Here is a 27959-nt window from a genome sequence, read left to right as displayed (position 1 = left end):
ACCAGTTTAAGTTTTACTGCATAAGGAGGATATGCTTGAGAAAGGATGCTGTGCTGATATAGAGCAGTTTACAACAATATATACATTAATATATATAAACACTCCTATTTAAGGCTGCCTGCTGGGAGATCAAGTTTAAAAACAGTTGTGGTGGTTGAAATCTTACTTCCTCCCTCTCTAACATGATCAGTTAACTGTGTTCTTAATCTAGAAATGTAAAACAAATCCAGGCTGCTCCTGCAGAAAACAGGGGTTAGAACAGAGGCGCTCAAAGGAAAGGGTCAGTCATGTGAACAGGTTGGTCAGTGCGCTACGTTAAGGCCAGAGGAAAAGTCGCCAACGAGAAATTGCACTGGAGTAAGATTTTTAAATCAGTAATGAAGACAAACTTAGAGTATAATCAAGATTAATTAACAGCTTGACGACAGCGGAGCACCGAAGTATTTCACCACACGGCCCGGCCCTCAGGCCTGCAGCCAGGTCAGCCGTGTGGCCACATGTCCCAAACAAAGACAGAGAGATCCACGGTCATCGCTGCTCAGGGTTCAGGATCTGTGCGAGAGGAAGAGCGGGAAAGTTTTACTCCTGTTAGACACAGACCCCTCTTCTCAGTTTTAGAACGGCAGTTGGCCTCGACCCCGGCTGTCTCTCTTTATGAGCTTTCCAGAGCGTCGAGGACTTTCATGATCTGCTGCTTGATGACCTTGGTGGCGTCTCCCGCATTGGGTATCAAATACCTGAGAAAAAGGAAGACAGCAGAGGAAATTAGCCAAATATTGACTAACAAGCAGAATATAAGACATTCAGAAGCATGTAAAGCAGTGATCAACTGGAGGCCTGAGGGCCGGAGCCGGCCCCCGGGGAAATATTAAAGTTAGGAAATTCCAAAAGGAAAGATCTTCTACTTTTTAACTTTATTCTTAACGTTTGAACAGAACCTTCGACTCTGCAACTATCAAGCATGAAACACACATATTTCTGTAATTTGTCATGGTAAACGCAGACTAAGTATTCTCATCCGGATTAAAGCTGCTGTTTTTTGTATTAATATTTCACACAAGACTCTTTGAGATTGCACTTTCCCTTCTTGAGAATCTTTACAGAAGATCCATTTCAGAGCTCCAGAAATATGTAGCTAAAATTTTTCAATCGCCCCCTTGTGGATGGCTGAAGTATAGGTGAGAGGGACTGATCTCACTGTTCAGGGCTTTAAGTTCATTCATTCATTTTAGAAGGAAAGGAACAATATTCTTTTTTTTCACAAGAAAATGTTAATCAGAACAAAATATTTATTTTATTTCAGTATATTACATCTGGCCCCCACGGTGTCCCCTCATGAAAAAAACAGCCCTAGTGCCAATGGAGTTGATGACCCCAATGTAAGTAAGTAAAATGTAAGTACAGCTCTGTCAAACATTAAAGCTGCTGTAGACATTCACCTTTCAACAGCTGATATCTCGACTCCAGCAGAGTTGTTGCTTCCAAACTTGAATGTGATCAGTTCTGGATGTTTCTTTTTGGACGTGATCTTCACCACAGAGTTCAGCGCTTGTCTTGACTGGATATAAGCGAAGCCTTTCCTTGAAGCGATCTCCCGCAGGCTGTACATGTGAGTCGCTGTGATCAACAAGTGGCTGCAAGGAACAACAGTGTTAGATTTCAGAGACCCCAGCAGCCTTTTCGCATCAGCTATGAGTACGTTTTAAATTTCACACTAAACCAGTTAGGTTTTAATTCAAGTCATTGTTTGGTTGCAGCATGGAGACATACGGTTCATCTTAACTAGCAGGGCTCAGTGTTCAAACTAAGTGAGATGGTTGCAAATATGACATTTTCACTTCATTTGATCAGAGATTTGTTTTTTAACCCAGTGATACGGTGCTTCCTCTCATGTCTTATTGTCTCTGAAGTAACTTCTGCTAGCGGCTGTTAACCCTTAAACTTTTCCTTTAGCGTATGCAAAATATGACAAAAAATTTTGCGTGGCTGGTTACAAAAGACATCACCCTAAACCAGTGGTTCCCAAACTTTTCTATCCGGCCCCCCTTTGGCAGATGAAATTATTTTAAGGGCCTCTCTAGCCCTCACCAAACAACATTATTCACAATTTTTGCATTTCTTTTAGAATATACCACAACATAAAACCTAAAATATTTGAGTTTTAAGAATCTGACTCTGAAGATGAATAATTCCCCCTGAAAATAAAAACTTAATGAACATCTTTAAGATTTATACACCCAGCCAGTTTGGCAATAATTTCAGTGACAACTGTGGGCTTATTTGGTCAGATCTTTTTGTGTCTTGGGTGTAGCCGTGAGACTGACACTCTCAGTCCATTTTCAATGTCCAGCTATGATCTGATTTTGTTTGGTAGAGGCAACAGCCTTTTAAAACATCCTCACACAGAAAGGATGATGAAAAAGGAAAGAGTATGGCAAAGGTTCTTGTGCCGAGCTACTGCCACTCCTTTTCCACTCCAATCCAAAATGCTGACAATGTCTCACACTTGGACTGCAATAATATTGCTGAATCTGAGGAGACTAAAATAAACTTCTCCTCTTCTACAGCGCTGAAATCAATGTAAAGTCACAAACAGCTGAAGTCTGCTGGACCGGCCGCAGAGTTATAGAAAGGATGAGTGACAGAAGTCCTGTTGCGTTCAACAACCACAGAGCGATGTTTTCACAGGTTACCTAACGTAAGTAGTAGGTTATTAACTAGTTACAGTACAGAGAATCAACTGTTCCAAGGCTTCGTATTCACGAAACTTCAGCATTTATTTAGTTTCACATCCATCATGGATAGACCAGGCTGATGTGAGCCTTCAGGCTCTGCTTCGTGTTCTTAAAATCAGGTCCAGATAAACATCAGGAAACTTAATTTGTGGCCAGATACCAGTATCCACAGTCTAGGAAAGAGTTTGGATCTCTGTCGAGTCCAAATATCCCCGATTAATGCAGATATTAGTCCACTTTTCTCCTGTTATTGCCACTCCTCACAGAGACTTCCGTGTTTTGTAGCCCAGAGCTAATCAGCTGTGTTGTGCGTTGACGTGACGTCAATACAACCCCCTATTGTTGTGTGTAGCTCCACGGATAGGTAAGATTGGTAGCCCTACTGAAGGGTGCTGAAAAGTGGGATGGTAGGGGTCGGTTTTTTGGGACCCTTTCCAACTTTTGCTTCATAGAAACGCAAATAAATGCGTGCCGTTCCGCACCGCACTGAGCCAGGCCGCTTGGTGGAAAGGACCTATATGGGACCCACTGCCCTAAACCTAGAGCAGCATAAAACTAACTACACTGATATCAAGTGGTGAAATTGTGAATAACACAAAATAATTGAATGGTGGAAATTATCTCCACTTTTGGAAAATGACTGTTATTTATCACAGAGAATGCACTAATATAGAAGTAAATTATCTTCTGAGTTATCCCGCCTTTTAAAAGTTTCTCCATGACAGTCATATTTTACAGAGAACTTTACACCGCGTAGGAGGTAGGTGTAACACCAAAGGCGTTACTTAAGCCTATGCTGAAACTATCTCAGCAACACCTTAAATATCAGTAAAGTGTAAACTTTTTCATAAGTTAGATTTTATGCGGAAACTAGGGTATGTTTGAACGTGTAGTTCTGTGAAAAAGCATTTCTGATTTCTTATTTTTTTGGTCTGCTGAAGGTGGCATTGCTGTTAAGGCTGTGTGGGCCATGTGGTTAGGTAGGTAAGATAATGTTGGCATGGTGGGTGGTGAGAGCTGAGGGTGACTCTGGGATGCTGGAGATCACTGTTCCGCCCTCTGGGGGTGTCTTGGGACTAACTGAACAAAACACCGGTAATGAAGGGTTTCCACTTGACAACCCTGGTGAGGTGCTGGCTTTTAGCTACCCATCAGTCTGCATGGTTGACTTGTGGGGGCAAACCGTAATGAATTAGGGATTTCTTCACTGAGTGCTGATCCTTTCTGAAGGGCAAAAGTCATTTATTCAGAGTCACAATTAAATGTTTCAGATCATCAAACAGATTTTAATAAGAGACAACCACAACCAGAGTAAATCTAAAATGCAGTTTTTAAATGATTTCATTTATTCTGGGGAAAAGCCGTCCTACCTGGCCCTATGTAAAAAGTCACACCTCAATAATAAAGTAAAATACAGCAGCTGTTTTGAGATGTGATGAGGAATCCTCCTCTCACTATGTGCTGCTGTGGAAAAAGTACAAGAGCATTACACTCAAGTTAAAGCATAGTTAGCGGGGTTAAAACTTGCATAAGTAAAAATCAAATGACTGAATTTCAAATTAACATGAAAAAATACAGGGCAGTACAGATCTTGAGGTCATGAACTGTTGGATGGACATTCCCCTTCAGGATTTTCTGGTAGAGAGTAGAATTCATGGTTCCATTAAACACAGCAAGTGGTCCAGGTCCTGGTCCAGACCGTCACACTACCACCACCATGTCTGACTGTTGCCATGATGTTCTTTTTGTCAAATGCTGTGTTATTTTTACTCCAGACGGAACGGGCCGCACACCCTCCAGAAAATTACACTTTTGTCTCATCCACTAAATATTTCTCCAGAAGTCTTGGGGATCATCAGGATGTTTTTGGGCAAATGTGAGACGAGCCTTTGTGTTCTTTTTGGTCAGCAGTGGTTTTGGCCTTGGAGCTCTCCCATGATGTCATTTTTATCCAGTCTCTTATTGTTGAATCATGAACTCTGACCTTAACTGAGGCCAGTGAGTCCTGCAGGTCTTCAGATGTGGGTTCTTTCAGGACCTCCTGGATGAGTCATCCATGCGCTCTTGGAGTCATTTTGTTAGGACGACCACCCCTGGGAAGGTTCACCACTGTTCCCAGTTTTCTCCATTTGTGGATAATGGCTCTCACCATGGTTTGCTGGAGTCCCACAGCCTTGGAAATGTCTTGAAGCCTTTCCGGACTGATAGATGTAAATGACTTTGTTTCTCATCTGTTCTTCAATTTCTTTAGATGGTTCCGTGATGTGTCGGCGATCATTTATTATCCTACTTCACTTTGTCAGACAGGTTCTGTTTAAGGGATTTCTGGATCCAACAGGTCTGGCAGTAATCAGGCCTGGGTGTAGCTTGTGAAACTGAATTCAGCTTTCCAAAAGTCTGTGGTTAATCACAGTTAATTCATGATTTATCAAGGGGGAATGACTTTCCACAGGTAGGTTTGGATGACTTTTTTCCCTTAATAAATGAATTCACCATTAAATACTGAACTTTGTCTGTGCTCAGGTTATCTTTGTCTAATGTTATAAAGTGTGTGACGATCTGAAACATTTCAGTGTGACAAATAAACTAAAAAGAAAGAAATCAGGAAGAGGGCAAATACTTTTTCACAGCACTGTAAGCATAGCTGAATTAAAACATGTCTTCAGTGAAGATCACTGATTTTCCCTCCTTCTTGTCCAATCAGGTGTCAGGGAATCATGTCATGATGAATTTTGTCCCACGTCCACTGAAGCAGTGACTCACCTGGGGAACATGTGACCAGTTTCTTTCACCTCGTTACATGGAATGTGATGTTTGACGTCTGGTTTGTTTATCCAGGTCTGAATGTTGACGATCTCCTTCCTGTCATCGTCTGACATGGACGAGCTGTCGATCTCATCTGAGGAGAATGGATGCCTTTTAGGACTTTGTTCTTTAAAATAAAAAGCCTCTTGCATGCTAACAGATTCTGTCTCACATGAAAGCATCTGTTTATTGAGATTACTGAGGGGGAAATGTTGAAATCATGTCCTTTTCCCTTTAGGATTATTTACCTGTATCATACTCCTCCTCATCACCGATACTGAAAACGGGCTTCACTCCTCGGTAAGGTTTGCCAACACGGTCGCTGCTGCTCACGTGCCTAAATTTAAAAGCAAAGAGACAACATCAGCACAGGGAGAACGCTGTGCAGATCAATGAATGCCTTTTAAATAAGGTCACACAAATAGAAATGACATGAGGACCTCCAGGCTGCTGTGAACATTGTTAGCCCGCTACAGTCAGGTTAAGCTGCTTGACATAAAGAAAGAGGTTTAATGAGACATTAATACTTCAGAGGAGCTACATATTAGTTAGTGTGTGATATTCAGGGCTACTTGCAGCAATCATACAATCTTTTTTTTTTCAATTTGAAAGTGTCTGCATAGCCCTGTTTATCAGCTGAAGAACGATGAAATGGAAAGACAGACTGTTAGAAGCATCTCCAAGCAAACAGCAGTGAAACTGACGATTTCCCTAAAACACCTCTCTACTTCATCCTTCAGTTATTTGCGGATGTAAAAATGGCTGAAAGCTTCCTGCAGCAGCGAGGACGAAACAGCGGTGCCTGATGTTGTTAGTGAAAGCATGAAGACAGATCCTGAACATTTCGTACGCAGCCTGCCCATGGGAACGTGTGGTGTTTGTAGTCTCATGAGTGAGTGATGTGGGCAGAGATGTGAGTAGAAGCATGCGTTAATGTGACAAAGGTTAACTCTCCTAAAGCCCCGCAGACTGGTGGTGCGGGTCTACAGCTGGTGGGCATGCTGGTGACAGACAGCGAACTCTTACCGATCAGGGATCACCTTCTCAGGCCAGGGCAGATTGAAAGATATTCTAGCATGAAATAAGGCACAGGGTTTGGTAAAACTTAACTTCAAATACAAAATACTAGAAAAATAAACACAAACTACCAACAGAAATAAAAACCAGGGGATCATCCATGTTTAACTGTGCACCAGAACCCCAGGAGTCTCTTCACACGGCTTAGAGCATTTAATTTGAAAACACATTCAATCAACATCGCTTTTCTCAAGGAGTCCCTCTTCCTTAGTAATAGTTCATTATCGTTCACATTTCGCTCTTGATTTTCTGTTATTTTAACACAACATAAACTGAATCAATTTAACTGTTAATGTCTTATCTTGTTTAGAAATACATCACTATATCTTAAAACTTCCATGCGTTGTCCCAGCTCTACTCTAAAAACTGAAGTACCCACACTGAACATTTCTGAATTAAAAACGTTACAGCTCTCGGATTTGAAGCTTTAAGGAAAATTAAACTTGTAATGTCATGAATACCTTAAACAGGGGGACTTTATATGGACTCTACCATTAAACACAACCACATGAAGGCACCATAAGGCCGGAGATATAGCTGCTGTTTCACTTTGCACTTGGGCCATGAGCATTCTTGTGAATACAGGTGCATCCAAAAAAGCTGTGTATATATACATCATGTAAAAGTTCATTTTTTCCCATGATTTACCTCAAAAAGTGAAACTTCCATAAATTCTAGATTCCTCCTCACACAACATTAAATATTACAAGACTTCTTTTGGTTTCATCTTGATGATTACAGCTTACAGCTCTCAAAAATCCACTATCTAAAAATATTAGAATATTGTGGAAAGTCTAATGTAGAAAGATTTCCTGAGCCTTCATTCTCTCATTCTGGTTCAGTACACAACTACTATCATGGGGAAGACTGCTGACTGGACAAATGTCCAGAGGACAAGCACCGACACCCTCCACAAGGAGGGTAAGCCACAGAAGGTCACTGCTGAACGGTCAGGCTGTTCTCAGAATCTGTATCAAAGCAGAATTATGAAAGCTGACTGAAGAGAAATGTTTGGTAAGAAAAGGAACACAGGCAACAGAGATGAGCTCAGCCTTCAGAGGATTGTCAACCAAAGCAGATTCAAGAACTCAGGAGAGCTTCACAAAGCTGAGACTGGAGCCAGTGGCTCAAGAACCACCACGCAGACGGGTCCAGGAAATGTACTGCAAGTGTGGTGTTCGAGTGTGGAGCCAATCCTGAACCACAGACGTCCTAAGTTTCTCACCTGGGCTCAGGAGAAAAAGATCTGGACTGTTCCTCAGAGGTCCAAAGCCCTGTTTTCAGATTAAAGTAAATTTGGTATCATTTGGAAATCAAGGTCTCAGAGTCTGGAGGAAGATCAGAGAGGCATAGAATCCATGATGCCTGAAGTCCAGTGTTTCCAGTTTCCACAGTCAGTGATGGTTTGGGATGCCATGTCTGATGCTGTTGGTCAACTGGTCTTTATCAAGTCCAGAGTCAACGCTGTCAGACCTCTACCAGAGATTTTACAGCTTTATGCTTTAATCTGCTGAGGAGCTTTATGGAGATACTGATTTCCTTTTCACCTGCCCACAGTGAAGCAAGAACCAGCAGAAACTGGTTTTCTGACTCTGGTATTACTGTGTTAGACTGGCCAACTGGTCTGATCTGAACCCCGGAGAGGATCTCTGGGGAAATGTGAAGAAAAAGATGAGAGACACCAGACCCAACAATCCAGCAAGCTGAAGGCTGCTATCAGAGCAACCTGGGCTTCATAACCCCCCAGCAGGACCATGGACTGATCGGCTTCATGCGGTGTTAATTTTGTCTACTAAAACGATGACTAAAAATGTCTGTCGACAGCCTTTTTTCCATAACAGCCAAAAATATATCTTTGATGACTAAAACTGACAAAAAAGTCAGTCTAGTTTCCATCAAGATGACTAAAATTAGACAAAAACAAGATTTAGTCTTTGTCTGTCATTCAAAATCTGTGATATTTCTCCACTGTGGGTAAATCTGTCAAAAAACAATTCATCTGTATCTATTCTGCCTCTCAGCTGTAGAAAGCAGGGACCCAGGTTTGGCAGGGTGCAGAGAACACACTACCATGATTTGGTACCAGATTTAGGCAAGAGAATAAATTCTTGGAATAAAAGTAAAGACTAAAATGTGAGGACTTTTTATGGACTTAAACTAGACTAAAACTAAAAAGGGTGGAAATGACTTAAATTTGACTAAAACTAAGAGACATGTCAACAAAAGACTAAAAGAAAAAATAACTGTCAAAATGAACACTGGCTCCCGGAGACGAGCATGGCTGCAGGAATTTCTGTAAAAGGAGCTCCAAACAGTTACTGAGTGGTTTCAGCTTTGTATAAGATAAATTGAGAATATGTGTTAGTTTCACTTTGGTAATTAAATTCCTCCCACATTTTGAAATGGTTACCTAAATATTGAGAGGCATGATCATTACAGAAGCTGAAGAAAATAGAAAGAGTCTTTGTGAATGTCTCTGTAAACTTAAATTATGATGGCTCCTCATCAGAGACATGTAATGTCAACAAAAGACTAAGGATGCTGAAAAATAACTGTCAGTAGTTAAACTGAAACACCCGTCTTGTTTTTAGTATATCTAAAGGTATAAACATTGACTTTTCAAACAGTTACTGAGTGGTTTCAGCTTTGTATAAGATAAATTGAGAATATGTGTTAGTTTCACTTTGGTAATTAAATTCCTCCCACATTTTGAAATGGTTACCTAAATATTGAGAGGCATGATCATTACAGAAGCTGAAGAAAATAGAAAGAGTCTTTGTGAATGTCTCTCTGTAAACTTAAATTATGATGGCAGAAAATCCTCATCAGTCATGTAATTACTGAAAAACAAACACAAGCAGCCAAGGATGCTGAAAGTCATCAGTTTGCACGGTCAGTAGTTAAACTGAAACACCCGTCTTGTTTTTAGTATATCTAAAGGTATAAACATTGACTTTTCAAACAGTTATTCTGTCATCAGCTGGCGGTTTTTATTCTGTCATCAGCTGGTGGTTTTTATTCTGTCATCAGCTGGCGTTTTTTTAATCTGTCATCAACGGTTTTTATTCTGTCATCAGCTGGCGGTTTTTTATTCTGTCATCAGCTGGCGGTTTTTATTCTGTCATCAGCTGGTGGTTTTTATTCTGTCATCAGCTGGCGTTTTTTTAATCTGTCATCAACGGTTTTTATTCTGTCATCAGCTGGCGGTTTTTTATTCTGTCATCAGCTGGCTGTTTATTCTGTCATCAGCTGGCGGTTTTTTATTCTGTCATCAGCTGGCGGTTTATTCTGTCATCAGCTGGCAGTTTATTCTGTCATCAGCTGGCGGTTTTTATTCTGTCATCAGCTGGCGGTTTTTATTCTGTCATCAGCTGGCAGTTTATTCTGTCATCAGCTGGCGGTTTTTATTCTGTCATCAGCTGGCAGTTTTTATTCTGTCATCAGCTGGCTGTTTTTATTCTGTCATCAGCTGGCGGTTTATTCTGTCATCAGCTGGCGGTTTATTCTGTCATAAGATGGCGGTGTTTTATTCTGTCATCAGCTGGCAGTTTTTATTCTGTCATCAGCTGGTGGTTTTTATTCTGTCATCAGCTGGCAGTTTTTATTCTGTCATCAGCTGGCAGTTTATTCTGTCATCAGCTGGCGGTTTATTCTGTCATCAGCTGGCAGTTTTTATTCTGTCATCAGCTGGCGGTTTATTCTGTCATCAGCTGGCTGTTTTTATTCTGTCATCAGCTGGCGGTTTTTTATTCTGTCATCAGCTGGCGGTTTATTCTGTCATCAGTTGGCAGTTTTTATTCTGTCATCAGCTGGCGGTTTATTCTGTCATCAGCTGGCGGTTTTTTATTCTGTCATCAGCTGGCAGTTTTCATTCTGTCATCAGCTGGCTGTTTTCATTCTGTCATCAGCTGGTGGTTTTTATTCTGTCATCAGCTGGCGGTTTTTATTCTGTCATGAGCTGGCGGTTTTCATTCTGTCATAAGCTGGCGGTTTTATTCCGTCGTCAGCTGACTGTTTTTATTCTGTCATCAGCTGGCAGTTTATTCTGTCATCAGCTGGCGGTTTTTATTCTGTCATCAGCTGGCGGTTTATTCTGTCATCAGCTGGCGGTTTTTTATTCTGTCATCAGCTGGCGGTTTATTCTGTCATCAGCTGGCTGTTTTTATTCTGTCATCAGCTGGCAGTTTTTATTCTGTCATCAGCTGGCAGTTTTTATTCTGTCATCAGCTGGCGGTTTACTCTGTCATCAGCTGGCTGTTTTTATTCTGTCATCAGCTGGCAGTTTTTATTCTGTCATCAGCTGGCTGTTTTTATTCTGTCATCAGCTGGCGGTTTATTCTGTCATCAGCTGGCTGTTTTTATTCTGTCATCAGCTGGCGGTTTATTCTCTCATCAGCTGGCGGTTTTTTATTCTGTCATCAGCTGGCGGTTTATTCTGTCATCAGCTGGCTGTTTTTATTCTGTCATCAGCTGGCAGTTTTTATTCTGTCATCAGCTGGCAGTTTTTATTCTGTCATCAGCTGGCGGTTTATTCTGTCATCAGCTGGCAGTTTATTCTGTCATCAGCTGGCTGTTTTTATTCTGTCATCAGCTGGTGGTTTTTATTCTGTCATCAGCTGGTGGTTTTTATTCTGTCATCAGCTGGCAGTTTTTATTCTGTCATCAGCTGGCAGTTTTTATTCTGTCATCAGCTGGCAGTTTTTATTCTGTCATCAGCTGGCAGTTTTTATTCTGTCATCAGCTGGCAGTTTTTATTCTGTCATCAGCTGGCAGTTTTTATTCTGTCATCAGCTGGTGGTTTTTATTCTGTCATCAGCTGGCAGTTTTTATTCTGTCATCAGCTGGCAGTTTATTCTGTCATCAGCTGGCGGTTTATTCTGTCATCAGCTGGCAGTTTTTATTCTGTCATCAGCTGGCGGTTTATTCTGTCATCAGCTGGCTGTTTTTATTCTGTCATCAGCTGGCGGTTTTTTATTCTGTCATCAGCTGGCGGTTTATTCTGTCATCAGTTGGCAGTTTTTATTCTGTCATCAGCTGGCGGTTTATTCTGTCATCAGCTGGCGGTTTTTTATTCTGTCATCAGCTGGCAGTTTTCATTCTGTCATCAGCTGGCTGTTTTCATTCTGTCATCAGCTGGTGGTTTTTATTCTGTCATCAGCTGGCGGTTTTTATTCTGTCATGAGCTGGCGGTTTTCATTCTGTCATAAGCTGGCGGTTTTATTCCGTCGTCAGCTGACTGTTTTTATTCTGTCATCAGCTGGCGGTTTTCATTCTGTCATGAGCTGGCGGTTTTTATTCTGTCGTCAGTTGACTGTTTTTATTCTGTCATCAACTAGCGGTTTTCATTTTGTCATCAGCTGGCTGTTTTTATTCTGTCAACAGCTGGTGGTTTTCAGTCTATCATCAGCTGACTGAATTGTGAACTTTAAGCTGTTGTCTCTGCTGCTGTGTTGACTTTCACACCTCCTCTACCAACATCTACGTGTTGCAGCTGTGATGATGCACATGTGTGCATAGCTGACAGCAGATATATCTCCAGCCTTATACTGAAGTTATGGATTATCGGTCCAGCAGTTTTGCAGGCAATGAGTCTCATACTTGGTGTATTCACCTAACTTTGTATAAAGTCATTACAGCTAAATGTCCAAGTAGAACAAACGCTTTATCAGTCTAAACTATAAAACCCTATTTTATTTATTTATTCAATGGCTTTCAAAGTTAGTGCCACTTTATTTTCTGCATTTTTTTCTAAAACCTATTTAGGAGCTAAAGATTTCCCTGCCTCTGTGGTTCAGAGCTGCTTTAGTAATGTGGGAGCATTAGACTTCTTAGTTAAGGATATTTAAAAAGAGTTTGGACCTCACCTTTCTACTGGTGTGGAGGTGTTCTCGATGAAGCTGATCATCTTCTCTTTCACATTCACCGACTTCGACTTAAGAGCAAATGTCATTTTGTTGACCAGAGATTTGACTCCTTTGCTGTCTCCTGGGCCACTTAGTGAGTCTCCCTGTATCAGAATAAAACACATCATCTGATCCAGAAACTTCAAAACATCCTGAGGAAAATACAGACAAACCAGACACATATTTACTGTACTCGTACAGAGCTTTTGATTACTTACATCAGCAGAGCTGAGGCTGTTGTGAGATCCTGATGTACTGACAATCCAGTGGAGGTACGAAGAGTCCAGACCTTCAACGTTCATGTCTACCAGATGCTTCTGGAGTGCTGAAATCAAACGAATGAGCCATGACTAAACTTCTCAAAAAATTTCTGAACTCCATTTGTGACTAGCAACAGACTGACATACAATGCAATGAAGCAAATCCCTGTACACATCATTGATAACATGTTAAAGGAGTAAATGTGGATATAAAATAATGGTTTCTGTATCAAGGGTGTAGTGAAGTGATCCTTCCTGTCCTTCTGTTTCAGCGACTCACCCATGAAGCCACCTTTAGCAATACTGACGTATTCTTTGTTTTTCTGCAGAACAAAACCTTTCATTAGTAAAAAAAGCAAACAAATCATACGGTAACTGGAGAAATTTCTTCTTCTCCTTACAGTTATCTTCGTCTTTCACGTCTCTTACCTGCAGAAAATGTGCCAGCACCATATTCATGTACATGTCCTCCTCCTCCCTCCCACTGCCCATGAAGCACAGATGTTCTCCGCTGGCAATGGAGCCAGACTCCAGAGACTGTTTCTGAGCCTCCAGGAGTGATTTCACAGAGAGAGCAAACTCTGAAGGGTTCTGAAGCATCTGTGACAACAAACAAAACACATTTCCTACAGCAGTTCTTCCATTATTCCATAAAACTTCAAATAAGATCTGTGTTATCTGCTCTCACCAGGTCAGAGTCGAGGTGGAAGGCTGTGGAGAGGTGCCCTGCATTGTACTGCTCTGCAGGCCGACAATCCACCACAAAGAAACGCACCCCATCCTGCAGGGAAACATTTTAGAGTAAACTCTACTGTCTTTACTGTCCTGTCTATAAAATAAAATATTTTTTATGTTAAATCAGTTAAAAAAAGCAGAGAGATACTGACCTGCTGCAGCTGGTTGGCCTGCAGAATTTCAGGCACAGACACGGGCAGACACAGAGCCTGACTCAGGTCAGTGTCTTCTTCTTTGAGAGCCACCAGGCTGCTGCCAAACAGATTCTGGTTCATCTAAAAGGGGAGAGAAAGTCAAATACAAATGGGGCAAATGTGGTTTTTGGCCGTGCCTACACCAAGCCATGTTGATTTGCTTTTCCATCACCAGTTTGGCCAAGCGGAGCCGCTCTCAAATGGCCCTCAACAGCCTTGTTTCCAGGGGGTCCGGTTTGGTATGGTTTGGTACGCTAAACCCCCAAATAGTTTCCGTTTCCACAGACACCCGTGCCCTCACTTGGTGGGCAGGCTGTAAAGGCTATGAATGTGAAGTCACAGACAGCGCGAGTCTGCTGGTCTGGCCACAGAGTTAAAGAAAGGATGAGTGACAGAAATCAGTAGGGAATAAGCATTAAGCAGCTTTATTTCAGCTGAAAGTGCTTTTTAAAAAAATAACTACATCTTAATGATGTTAACTGCTGTCAGTACAGATCCCCAGCTGATGGAGTAAGTGTACAGAGATGCTCAGAATCATAATGTACGTTAATATGTGAATGTATTTAGTCTAGAACAGTTTATACGACAAAATATGAAAGTTCAGAGCTGTACTGTGAGAATTCACCACATTAAAAATAAGGTAAAAGTTCAGCTTGTGTTAAAATCAAACTAGATTAGGTCAGAAATCCGGGGTGCACTGATCTCATTTTAAAATAGTCTGCAGCCTGAAGTTTTAAAAACACGTTCAACAACCACAGAGCGATATTTCCACAGGTTACCTAAAGTAAGAAGCAGATGAATAACTAGTTACAGTATAGAGAATGAACTGTTCTAAGGCTTCATATTCACAAAACTTCAGCATTAATTTAGTTTCACATCTATTGCGGATGGATCAGGCTGATGTGAGCCTTCAGGCTCTGCTTTGTGTTCTTAAAAACAGGTTCAGATAAATGTCAGGAAACTTGATTTGAGGCCACATATCAATATCCACAGACTAGGAAAGAGTTTGGATCTCTGTTGAGTCCAGATATCCCCAATTAATGCAGACATTAGTCCACTTTTCTGCTGTTTTCGCTGCTCCTCACAGAGACTTCCGTGTTTTGCAGCCCAAAGCTGAGCAGCTGTGTCACGTGCTGACGTGACATCAGTATAACCCCCTATTGTTGTGTGTGTAGCTCCACCTTTTTGGTACGGACAGATAAGCTTGGTACCCCTATAGAAGGGTGCCGAAAAGTGGGATGGTATGAGTCAGTTTTTTGGGACCCTTTCCAACTTTTGCTCTACGGAAACGCAAGAAAAAAAAAAACGTGCTGTTCAACACCAAACTGAGCCAGACCACTTGGTGGAAACAACCTAAAAGCGATCAAGCCCCACCCCCAAGGGTGCCGTGCTTGGAAGTGGTGCAATCTACCCCTTCAGCTACTGATGACCCCCCCCTCCATGATACAGCAGGATACAGATTTCTGCCCACAGGGAGATACATGTTTTTCCTACCTCTGTACCAGCTGTCTGTAACTCTACTAGGTGGCATTCATTGCACAACTTTAACATTTATGACACAAGACAAAAACTCCAGATTTTTGTGTTCATACTACGGTCTGATAGTTGCTCATGGCTGGAGTTCTCACACCGACGAGTGGAATCGGGAAGGACTAAGCGTAGATCCAGGATTACGTTTTTCTGCACCAACTACCGTATTTTCCGGACTGTAAGTCGCACTTTTTTTCATAGTTTGGCTGGTCCTGCGACCTATAGTCAGGTGCGACTTATATATCAAAATATAAAAAAATTAACATGTTTTTTAATGTTATTTCATACTGACTAACAATCACAAGGAATAAACATTACCATCTACAGCCGCGAGAGGGCACTCTAGGCTTGTGACAACTATATGCTATATGCTCCTGCACCACTGAAAAAATTAACGAAAACGGTAATCGAGCAGCAGAAAGAAAGTTTGGAGTGAGTGAGAAACTTGTGAGGGACTGGCAAAAAGCAGAGGTTAATGTTACTGCAATGAAGAAAACAAAAAAAGCTAATCGCGGGCTGAAAGCAAGATGGTCAGAGCTGGAGGAACGAGTCCACAGATTTGTGCTTGAACAACGTGCTGCTGGGAGAGGCTTGTCAACAGTGCAGTTACGTCTCCACGCCCTGGTAGCTGCCAAGGAGAGGGATATAAATGACTTTGCAGGCGGGCCTTCTTGGTGTTACTGCTTCACGCAATGCAGCCGCCTCTCTATCAGAGCACAGACAACAGTGTGTCAGCTTCTAAATAAATGCGACTTACAGTCCAGTGCGACTTATATATGTTTTTTCCTCTTCATGATGCATTTTTTGACTGATGCGACTTATACTCCGGAGCAACTTATAGTCCAGAAAATACACTAATAACAAAAGTTTGACTCTTACCTCTTCTGATAGACAAATAAATTCAAGACTTTTAAAAAAAGAAAATGCTGGAGATGTTCTAAACATTTCGCCCATGACAGAGTGTGCCTTTAATTTATTAATTGACGCTAGTAAAGCATGCTGTTCTTCCTGCCCAATCTAAAAATATGACTGTGTTCATTTTCTGCTCTCTAGAGACCCATAAATCAATCATCATAGACTGTTCTTTTACTTAAATGTGGGAAAATTCCATCCTTTTGATGATAAGTGTGAATTATTGTTTGTTTACTGATCACAGAAGGAGAGAGAGGTAGAGAGAGTTCTGAGCGACATGCAGCACTGTCAGTCTACAGTTAGATTTTTGTTTTAAAATGACTTTTGCCAATCAGATCAGACAGTGGGGAGAGATCGAGGAGGGCTCAAAATGCCACGTCATCAGCTGTAGACACGCCCTCAAACGGGTAGCTCAGTTGTGATGGAAAAGCAAATCCCCTGCTGTGCTGGGCTGCTGTGCAGAGTCTAGCCGAGCCGCGACATGTAATGGAAAGGCCCCAGAAGAAAGATGTATGCCTTATGAAATGTTTTCGTAACTGCTGTCAACTCTTTGTTAGCTGTCACTTCAGACTCATGGCTCTGCTCCAATCTTGTTTGGTTGTTTGGAAACCTTGAGAACAGTTGTTTACCTTTCTGAGAGACAACGGAGTCTTGCTCTGGTAGTACTGAGCCAGAGAAAACAGATCTTCAATGTCCTCCGCCTCCAGGAGAGATGGAGATGATTCTAGATTCTCTGTGATAAAGACAAGGCTGTTTTTAGGTCCACAGCTCGTCATGACATGGTAAACATCACCAAAATAAAATAACAGTGAGTCAGACTTACTGATGATGTCTTCTTTGCTGTCTCCTTCCTGTGAAAGGATGGTCTCTCTGAGGGAAAATCAAACAAAGAAAATTAGATTTGCATCAAAGACTCCTTCTGCTACACCTCCACAGCTCCTTTTAGGATTAAAATGTCAGTGAAAGACAGCAGCAAAGCTGATTAAGCACAGTTTCCTACAGATACAGAGTTATGAGCATATTTCATGACCATTCATATATTGTAATCAGATAAATATAATTTGTCCTGCACATGTTTGCAGCAGAAGCATTTAAAGATAAGAGTGTACATTCACTACAGCAGCTAACATAGACAGAAACATCAGCAATGGCTGTAAGTAAATATGCATGTTTATGTTACCTCTGCAAGTCACGATGGATGCTGTTTTTTCCTTTAGAAAAGGGTCACATGGTTGTGGTGTAGCAAATCAGTGAAGGATATGACATCACTGATAAGACCCAATCAGCAAATTAATATGCCTCTTCTTTTATGAAAGTCTTTGGGGTGTTAAGACCGCACAGAATCACACAAACTATGCATTAAAGACCCTGTGAAGTGAAATCCAAAGTTTGTGTCTTAATACTCTGGAAATGTTTGAATCTGGTTGCTGTAAACATGTGAAAACACAGATCTACATGTGACTGAATTCTGGATTTAGACTGTGAGAAAGTTTTCCACCTCTTTCCTGGCTGGGTTTAATGTGGGCGTGGCTAATATGTGGGCTCATGATGTCACCAGCCCACAGTGGGGAATGACCCCACCCCTCTAACACTCCAATCTAAAATCACAGAGCAGTTCATCTCAGTCCAGTCTGTTGTTAGCTGATGTCACTGCCTTTATTGAAAGTTAACAGTCAGTTAAATGCTGTTTTTTTGTTCATTGTGAGGTAAATTTATTTATTTATAAACTGAGAGATGTTTTAGTTGACTGAAATTTGATTTAGAGGTTCATAACACAGTGACCTGTCATACAACAAACCTAAATACAGATTTATTTTCACTTTACAGGGTCTTTAACAACACCTTATCAGGGATGACCTACGATCAGAACTCACTTGCCCAGCTCTAACACAAAATAAACAAACAGCCCAAACAGATGAGGACAAAATCATTAGCTCCCTCAAAATCACAAACCACCCTTCAGTAAGGGTTTGAGCTGTCACTGGAGAAAGCATCATGGCAAAAACAAAAGAAATCAGTTTAGACTTGAGAAACAGAAAAGCTGACGCTCACAAAGCAGGAGAAGGATCTACAGAGTTATTACAGCGTTTCCAAGAGCCAAGAACTGGAGAGAGAAATATAATCAAGAAACTCAGAGAGAGCCACACAGTCCAGAACAAGCCTGACAGAGGGAGGAAGAGAAAGATTTCAGAGACTCTGGAAAGAAAACTACTCAGAGATGGGTCTAAAGAGCCCAGAACAACTGACAAGACTATAGAGAAGGACTTAGCCAAGTCAGGAACTGTAGTCTCAAAGAAGACCATCACTAGAGTCCTGATCAGGAATGGACTGGCAGGTATCAGACCAAGAAAAAGTCCACTTCTGAAGAGGAGACACCGTCGAGCCAGACTGAAGTCTGCTAAGGACAACCTGAAGAAAGATTATTAATGCTGGAAGCGTGTCCTTCGGTCAGATGAGACTAAACTAGAGCTCTTTGGTCATAGAGATATTGCTGATGTTTGGAGAAAGAAGGGCGAGGCGTATAATCTGAAAAACACCGTCCCCACAGTGAAACACAGCGGGTAGGAGGATTATGCTGTAGGGATGCTTCAGTGTGTCTGGAACCAGGAATCTGGTAAAGGTGGAAGAAATCATGAAGAAAGAGGGAGATGTGAAGATTTAGAAAGAAAAACTCAAGCAGTCAGCAGCTAAACTGAGTCCAAGTCGTCTCTTTGTCTTTAAACTCAAAAAGGACCCAAAACATCTGTGGCTCCTGGTGAAGAACTACCTTCAGAAGACCAGAGTGAACCTTATCGACTGGCCTGACCAAACCCTGAACCGATTCTCATTGAAAATCATTGGGGTGAACTGAGGACCAAGGTCCATGCCAGAGAGGAATGTGCTGGGATTCCTCAGGAGACGAGTCCAAGTCCGAGACTAAACTAAAACAAACGACTTCAAGCTGTTATCCAGCAAATATGAGGCACAACTGACTATTAGCATCAGGGAGGATCATCATTTAGACCCTGGCAGTTTTGGATTTTTGTGGAATAATTTTGTTTCTGTGTCCAAAGTGAAATAATGTAAGAATCCCAAATAAAACTGGGATGTTTGGGAAAGCACTGATGAAAAATCCTTGCTCTATTTAACAGCACTTGGGAAATTACACTTTCATTGGTGGTCTAATAATTTTGTCCTCATCTGTTAATCATTACTGTTGCTCCTTTCTTGATATCTCTTCATGCTGTGAGTAATGCAAATGATCATCTCCTCCAATACAATCCCTTTGAAGTTCTAATATCAGTTAAAATAAATGTTTTTAAATCATTAAGTCCTAATGTCAGCCTTTGCAAATGTAAAAATGTGGATGTAGTTTGCTTATTATCATGTTTCATTGCGATTTTTACATGAAGTCCCTTACTTGGCATTGACGAGGATGATGAGCATGAGAAAGAAGATGAGGAAGGGGTCTGCCTGTTGGAGGTAGAAATCCCACAAGGCCTGTGTCACATCAGAAAGGCAGTGACTGGAAAACAGACTGCCCAGCTGTCAAAGAAGGACAAACAGTCACATGCATTAGGTCAAACATCTATGAAGGGCTGACATTCAAGGAAATGACGTAATGATTACGAACCACATACCCAGTTGATGGCGTAGGAGTCCGGTGTGATCTTTTTGGTGTCTAAGAAGGAGCAGAGCTCGGGCTCATGGTACTGCAGCAGGAGTCTGTACAGGTGGAATGGTCGGCCGTTTGGCACACAGTCTCTGAAATATTTGACAAATTTACAGCTTAAATCTTAATTTCAAACGGATATTTATTTATTGTTTTATGTGGCTTGTATGTTTCTTATGCTCCCCATATTTTTGTAACCTTGCAAAGCAGATGGATTCGCCTGTTTCCGTGTTTCTCACTGGCGAATCCATCTTGCAAAGCTCCCGTCTGAATCATTTGGGCCCGGTTAGAAAGTGACAGGACCCATCAGCGACGAGGGGCAGTACTTTGAGGCGCGGCAGAGACGTGACGTAAGCAAGCAGCAACAAGAGGCCGGTGCAACTATGGTGGAAGAGCTTAGCATGGATGCTGCTAAAGTGCCAGTTTTATCAGAACTTGACGACATTTCTTCTTTAAAAGAAAACTAAAGAACAGCAGTGAGTTGTTTTCATTTCAAAAACAACAAAAGTCGTGTACAGACGTCTACAGTCACCATGGTTCGTGTTAGTCCTCCACGGTCACGGCTACGTCACATGTTTTGTGGCTCTGATTGGCCCGTAAAAATGTGACAGACAGAACTTCAGCCAATCACACTCAGAGTTTTTTCAAATCCTCTGATGTGTGAAACACATCCATCTGGCGTGTCAGGATAATATTTCTTGCACACTGAATCACCCCTACTGGGGACAAATAAAGTTCTTGATTGATTGATTGATTGAATGATTAAACTCGAGAGCTCACCTGGGGATGTATTTGTTCATGATAGCGTAGAAGCAGTTGTAGAGGTCGCTGCGGGGGAGCTGGAGGCCCAGCAGCGGTTTGAGGAGGTGCGGCCAGCTGAGCTCTGGTGTGAACGAAATGTTTCTGGACTTACAGTAGAAAGTGATGACTGCTTCCACATCAGACACCATGTCACTCCTCTCCTCCTCTGACACGCCCAGCTGGTCTGAAAAACATGACCAAGGCAGGAATGTGAGCAGAAAACTGGACATCCAAATCCACCGTTCATAATCATGAAGCAGAAAGTCATCATTATGGCAGAACGGATGGACTATTATTACCATATATAAGATGGAAACAGCTTTTATATTTCTTGCTGGTCTGGAAATCTTAAAAAGATTTCTATTTCAAGCAGTCCTTGATCTTTGTTGTCATCTTGTCAGAAGAGTGGACTTATATAAAAGTCTTCTGTTCTTCTTTAATCCTAAATCTTCTTAAGATGCTGTCAGGCTGAGATATGCTCAAATAATCATAACAATTATCTGTCTCTTGCTGCTTCTCGTGCACAGACTCAACTTTAAACAAACTCACAAGAGGGAAAATAATCTTTTTTTTCTTATTCTGGGGCATTCATCTAAATTTAGATTAACTCATAACAAGGCCTACTATAATTTTCAAATCACAGAAGGTGTTAGATTTCTTTGGCCTAACATGTGTCAAAATGCTTTTTTCCTGCAGAGATGTTCTGCTTTACACATCATGCAAACATTCTAGTGTCATTTTTTTAGCAAGTTTACTAAAAAATCCCAGCTTCCTTTTTTACAATACAAGTTAAGAGACACCAAACTTTGCTTCCACTTTCAGAGGCACAGGTTCCGTAATGTTGAAAACATTGAATGAATTGAATGAACATGAATTAAATGATGAACATGAACATGAATTGTTTTTTGTTGTTGTTTTTTCACATTAAATTGTTTTTTTACATTAATGAACATGAATTGTTGAACACTGAATGAAAACGAAAATTTTTGTACTGGTTTTTGCTAATCCAATGAGAATGATCATTCCACAAAGGCTGTGCATTATGAGTCGGGTTCTGCTTATTAATGTTGAGTATTCATGAATAATATAACAAGGTGTGCAGCCTAATATTGCTCTAAAGTGTCTTGAGACAACATTTATTATGAATTGGCACTACAAAAAAAAGACTGCCTCATTTATGTGCATCATTGGCCCCTTGCTTATGGAAAATTCAGTTGCTTCTTCCAGTTATGTGGCTATAATCTGACATCTCTATGACAGCCAAGTTGCTTTTTTTATGTCAGTATCTTTGGATTATTTATGCTACAAAAACGTAGGTGATACACTGTCTGGTTCTCCGTTTTGGACTGCCTAAATCAGCACAGCTTTGGCTAAATTTATTCAGCCTGTGTTTTAGTGCTGACTTCTAACTTTTCGTGCAGCTCCACCACATGATTGTGAGAAGGGATTTACTCACCGATCAGTTGTTGACTGCGGTTGTGAATGAGGGTTTGTTCGGGCAAATCTAGAACACCATCCCATGGTGAAAGACTGTCACCTTTTCCAGAAACATTTAAAGCGATCTGCAAACACAAAACGAGAAGAAGTCACTGACAAGCACGCAGCAGTGAGTGACAAAGAGACACTTGAACACATGACTGAGTTACACTAATCTGTGACTCAGCTGCTGCTCCACTTATGAAACATCATTCACAGAGAAAAGGCCTCATATTGTTAACTTGTGGGGTTGCTTGAGAAGTATTCAATGAATAGAGAAGTCAGTGTGGTTTAGTGAATGTCCCTTGAATGAAACAGCCTGAGTGTCTACAGCTTTAAAAAGATTAAGACATCTTAGACTGCGTTTTTGAGAACAAGACCAGTGAAAAACATCATGGTTAAAAAATGCTGAGTAGTTCTCTTTTTAATGTATTCTTTACTCTAACAAAACATGGACAAAGCTGAATTTATGTCCAGAAGGACAGAACAAATAAAACATTAAGATAGTTTCTTTAAATTGGTTGAGTAACTTTATGCTCAGTATCATTACCCAACATTTAGCTCAGTGTTTTATATTTTCTGTACGGTGTGTCTCACTTGTAGTTAATTTAACTCAGCTTAAGGTCAATTTGAAACAAGACAGAGATTAGATAGAAAGCATTTAAGGTATGTCAGTATTTTCTTCAGTGTTTTAAATAAATTAAAAGTATTGATGGTGCGTTAATATGAGTGTTTTTCCGTTGTATTAATTTTTCAATATGGCTAATTAAACTGGCTAAAAAATACTGTTTTGTTTTTAGTAAAATTTACGCTGATCTGTACAGCCGATAATGTGACATCATAATTCAGCGATGATGCCGGACGTGCGCCAACAACAAACTCAACATGTCAGCTCTGTGGGGGAAGTTTGAGGTGTGGGAACAAGACAGCAAAGTAGCTGTTTGCATCGCTTGCAAAGTACATGTGATGCTATGAGGACCTCGACAACACGCCTTTAACACCACCAGTTTAATTTTGCATCTAAAAAAACTTCACCCTGATAACTACAAGAACTTTCTTAAGATAAAGAATGACAAAACTTTGTGCCAGGGAAAACTCATCAATAGCCTCTACTTCAATCATTCTAAAAAGCTATAAAAAATACAGCAGCAAACACCCAAAGGTAAGGAGCCGAACAGGAAAATCATTGAATTTATAGCTCTTGATAATCAGCCTTTCAGCGTGGTAGAATATACGGGCTTCCACAGGCTAATGATGCATTTAAAGCCCCACTACGTTATACCTAGCAGGCGCTTATAGCCTTACCTGAACTGCAAAACTTCATTTCCAGTCATGTAGAGAAGCTCCTCATTAAAGCTAAACATATTAGCTTCACCACGGATATATGGACATCAAGTGTCCGTCCTGTTAGCATGTTGAGCCTCACTGCCTCAGTGGATATGAGGATTTCACTCTTAAAAACCTGTCTTGCACTCACAGGAGTGCGCCGGTTCTCACTTTATCACTTTGATAACATGTTTGGGATATGTAAATCTAAATGTATAAGCTATTTCTATTTTTTTTTTTTTAAGCACTGTGGAGCTCAGAGTCAGCAGGTTATTTTTGCTGCTGTTTATTGCCCTCAAAGATGCAGATGACTCTGGCTGTACTGTTAAAAATACATGTAGCATGTAATGCACATGTAACCCAAAGACATTACTGTAAGTTTTTCATTAGTGTATGGTTGTATTTGAAAAAAAAAACAAAACAATACATCCTTCATTTCTAGTAAAAATCAAATGGTTTATCAGTTTCTAAAAAAAAAAGAATACCAATATTTATAATATACAGGATGGAATTGGTGTTTTTTACAGTGGAAAAATGTAATTACATATCGTTTCGGCCAAAATAGTTTTAAAACATCGGCATATCAGATATCGGCAAAAATCCAATATCATGCATCCCTCATGTAAAGACTTTTTGTTGCCAAAAAGTAACTGACTAAAATGTTTGAGTTTTGTTGACTAAAACTAGACTATAAGTTTCCAGAGAGAAAAGGACCAAATGTGACTGAAACTAAAAGGCATTTTAATCTAAACACTAAGACTAAAACTGCATTTCAAACAGACGTCATACTAACTCTTGCTTTCCCAAGCAGAAGCTTTGAGTAGTCAGTCAACGTTTCAGGCTGTATGTGTGACAACACCTTCACATAATCTCAGCCAGAGATGCTGGCATTTCCAGTCTGTTGACTTCTGAATAATGACATTCTGTCCCACCTTTAAAGCATGCAAACACTATTTATAGACACAATACTGACTTTTAGTCATGCATGCAGTATCTTTTTATAGGTTCATATATCAAACTTCACAAGAATTCCTTTTATTAACCAGTCATCTTATTCTAATAGGAGGTAAGACTCACCTTCCACATCTTAGCCCGGTGTTGAGCTGACTGCTCCTGGACCTGGACAATACTTCGCTCCATCTCCATATCGGAGCCGCCAGAATCCAGAGCCTCGGCCAGATCCTGGGCCCTGGGAAACCACCAGCAGCACACAGATAAAATACACTTTACATGGGATTATTGAGGTTTTGTCTTGATGTAACCATTATTTGTGGGTATGTTGTACATTATAAAAATTTCATTTGGGATGTAATCATCTGTTTCTTCATGACAGAATACTAGTTACATGCTTGGAACAAAGATGAGATAACATAAAGGCCGGGCAAAAATAACTTTTGATTTGATTCTCAGTGACCTGCAATGTATATCAGACTCATTTCAAACTGAACAGGCAGATACTTTGACCCACGTTGTTACTTCTATTCTAGTAAGAAGGTTGATACATATTTTTTTAATAAAAAGAAGAATTTTATGGTTAAAAAAAATTCAGCTGTATTACCTTGGTACTACCGAACACAAAAAGTGAACCCACTCACCTAAGAAAAACTGTAATTGCTCAACATCTTTACCTGATTAAAAGTAAGGTGAATATTTCTTTTAGCATTAATAATGATAAATATTTCATATACTGACATGTTTTGCAGTTTCACCAGCTGAAACACTGGATGTGCCTCCTGCTGTTTGCAACATATTTCAAATTAAACTGGCAAATACTCACACACCTGTTACTTGTTTTCTTGTGGGCTCACATATTTTCTAAATAAAATCAAGAGTTTCAGAGTAAAATACTTTTTTTTTGCAGTTTTACACTGGTTGTAAGCGTATCAGCCCACCTGTGGCTTATTAAAAAAATATTTTATCTTTACTTAAAGAGGATCTACAGACCATTTCACTTGACCATGAGGGTTAGCTGGACTCAAATATGACAAATAATGCTATCATCTGTTTTTTATACTTTGTTTTAAAATAAAATCCCAATAATCACACTTGCACCACCCTGACATTTAAGAACTTGCACATTTAGGGACAAAAGTTTGTTGATGATTTGACAAACTTTAAAATAATTCATTTTTTATAACCTTTATTTTTAAGATTTCAACTGTTAAATCACGCCAAAGTATTCTAATTTGAGTCTTTCACTATTAAAATGCCATTTTTATTAGAATCAGTAATTTGTACTAGTGCAGTCAAGCCACCTGATAATTTCAGGGTTTGAGAATGTAAACAAGAGAACAATAATATTATTTAAATACACATAAAATGGGTTCAAACAAAGCAGTTTAGTTGAACAAATTGATAAATGCCATGAACTGATTATTTTTTATCAAAAAGGAAATAAAAGAGTTGGACACAAAAATATCCACGTCATGTCACTGACCCTGATCTCCTGTCTCCTCGTCAAACTCAGAAACTACTGACCTTTACGGAAAGGCTTTTTAATGTTTGGAGAATTGTAGAAAAATGTATGATTTTAAGAAAAAGTAACCTTTTAATGAAACTGAAGGGCCCCGATCACCTGTGAATGCATCGATCACCTTGTGTTTTGATTTGATAGTCAGAATATAAATCTATGGGTCCAGATTGATTTTAATGATATTATCTGATGTTAACACAGAGTGATCAGAAGTTGAGGTCCTTTCTTAGTTTAAACAGTTTGAGCTAATAGTTTCTGTTTATTTTCACCTGTACAGTCAAACGTGCTGAACATACTCTGTGTTTTATATTTATCTATAATTTTATCAGATATCTTGACAGAAAATGACAAGGAAATCATTTATGACACTTAACTCCTATCGATCAGCTCTTTGACAGGTCAAAACCTCAACGTCAACTTTAGTATTTATATATATATATATATATGTGTGTGTGTGTGTGTGTGTGTGTGTTTATTATTTCAGGTTGACATCACTGTAGAGCCAGACATTATTATAGTTATAAAATTAGAGTTTATTTCAGGTTGACATATCACTGTAGAGGCAGATATAATCATAGTTATGAAATCAGAGTTGGTTTCAGTTTGAGATTTGAATCTAGAGGCAGATATTATTATAGTTATGAAATCAGAGTTGGTTTCAGTTTGAGATGTGAATCTAGAGGCAGACATTTGAGCCCGTTTGGAGCTATGGTTGTTGTTGTTCAAAGGGAAGCAGAAGTCATCAGAACACCGGTTATCTAGCTAGTTACTGTTAGCATGCATGCTAACAAGCTTAAATTCTTAAGTCGCTAAAGCAGGACTCAAAGTGGTGAAACCATAAATTATTTGATGGATCTTTCGTCAAACTGTATTTTTAATGTTATCGAACTTTATGACAGAGCTAATTATCTTACAGCAACAAACTGGCTAACTGACGTTAGCTGGCTAGCTGCCGAGCAGTAACGGTACCAAACGGATTTCGGTCTAGCATCCAACGTCAACAAAAGGACCGAATGGAATAATCTCTATTTTACTAACTACAGATGAGATTCAACCAGACGAAGCACTAGTAATAACCTGACAGTCGTTAAAACGCCCCAAATAATTCTAATCATATAACAAATGGTCTCACCAGCTGCCCTGAAGAGCTTCCTCCACGGCATCCGCCATTGTTGTGTTGACGGAGACACGTCAAATGCCGTAAACACGGAACATGTGTCGCAAAGCTGTCATTTATCGATGATCGGCTGAGACTGAGAGAGATCTTCAGCAACCTAAGTGAAGAGGTTTATAGAATCATGAAATTGATAGTGACGCGTTTTTATCACACATTAAAGAAATTGAGAACTTCAGTACCAGGACTAGCTGTTTCTTTATTAAGGTTTTAAGGCCTGAAGCTGCCAGTGAGCAGAAACAGAAACAGCCTCTTTAAGCCTTATCGCTTAAAATAAGAAATCTTTTCTCACATGGAAGCAAAAGTGCATGTTCCTTACTGAATTAATAAGAAATGGCCTTTATTCCTTATTTTTGATATATATACAGTAGGGGTGTAATGGTACAGAAAAATTTCGGTTCGGTACGTACGTCGGTTTTGAAGTCATGGTTCTATGTTTCCGGTACAGTGATTGAAGCAGGTAAATAAAATTTAAATAATTTAATTAATAATTGTATTAAAATAAATAGACTGAATAAATTAAATTTAAATCATAAATAATGCTCCAAAAGTTCTTCAATGATTAAAAATATTAATAAATAAATACATTTTTGAATAACAAGGTTATTTTCATTGATAAATTGACATATTTATGCTCATTCTTTAAACTCAAAAATTTCCCAATTTCTAAAATTGAACGCATCATCACACAAGCAAGTTAGCTTGTTAAGTATGTAAATTGGCGTCTTTTTTTGCAGATTTCAACACAGTCTTCAGCACTGGACTACTTCTTTAACCAGTGGGACCTACTACAAAGTTTGGAAGAACTTTTCACAGCCCATCTTGGAGGATAAAGAGGTTAAAGCCGTGTGAAATCTGAGGATAACTCTACCTATGACACAGCTGCAGAGTCCCTCTCTCACTCCT

At 40.0% G+C, this 27959-nt stretch overlaps 1 protein-coding gene across 2 annotated transcripts; it reads right to left on the bottom strand.

Moving 5' to 3' along the window:
- Window positions 1–27080, bottom strand: tbc1d23 (TBC1 domain family, member 23). 2 transcript variants are annotated; one of them, XM_041791255.1, is made up of 19 exons: window positions 27012–27080; window positions 24484–24595; window positions 22061–22166; window positions 20584–20788; window positions 19772–19895; window positions 19552–19676; window positions 16975–17021; window positions 16781–16884; window positions 13668–13790; window positions 13469–13561; window positions 13210–13380; window positions 13061–13103; window positions 12739–12845; window positions 12482–12624; window positions 6567–6611; window positions 5789–5877; window positions 5499–5634; window positions 1440–1634; window positions 1–737 (listed from the first exon to the last, which is right to left on the bottom strand). In XM_041791255.1, the coding sequence occupies exons 1-19, from the start codon at window positions 27047–27049 to the stop codon at window positions 653–655; spliced, it is 2091 nt and encodes a 696-aa protein (XP_041647189.1). In that variant the 5' UTR covers window positions 27050–27080; the 3' UTR covers window positions 1–652. The 2 variants fall into 2 exon arrangements, with proteins under 2 accessions (XP_041647189.1, XP_041647190.1); XM_041791256.1 differs by lacking the exon at window positions 6567–6611.
- Between the last annotated feature and the right edge of the window lie 879 nt (window positions 27081–27959).

Source organism: Cheilinus undulatus, linkage group 7 (assembly GCF_018320785.1).
Source record: "Cheilinus undulatus linkage group 7, ASM1832078v1, whole genome shotgun sequence".
NCBI classification, from domain to species: Eukaryota; Metazoa; Chordata; class Actinopteri; order Labriformes; family Labridae; genus Cheilinus; species Cheilinus undulatus.
The sequence above is the reverse complement of the archived record's forward strand: the minus strand, read 5'-3'. Positions and strand labels throughout refer to the sequence as shown.

Bases quoted from the DNA above. Each gene is read 5' to 3' on its own strand.
- tbc1d23 (XM_041791255.1), bottom strand. From the start codon at position 27,049: ATGGCGGATGCCGTGGAGGAAGCTCTTCAGGGCAGCTG. The intron at 16,885-16,974 runs GTAAGTCTGACT...TCTTTATCACAG, and splicing joins CAGCAAAGAAGACATCATCA to AGAATCTAGAATCATCTCCA. The intron at 13,562-13,667 runs GTCAGTATCTCT...GTTTCCCTGCAG, and splicing joins AGGCCAACCAGCTGCAGCAG to GATGGGGTGCGTTTCTTTGT.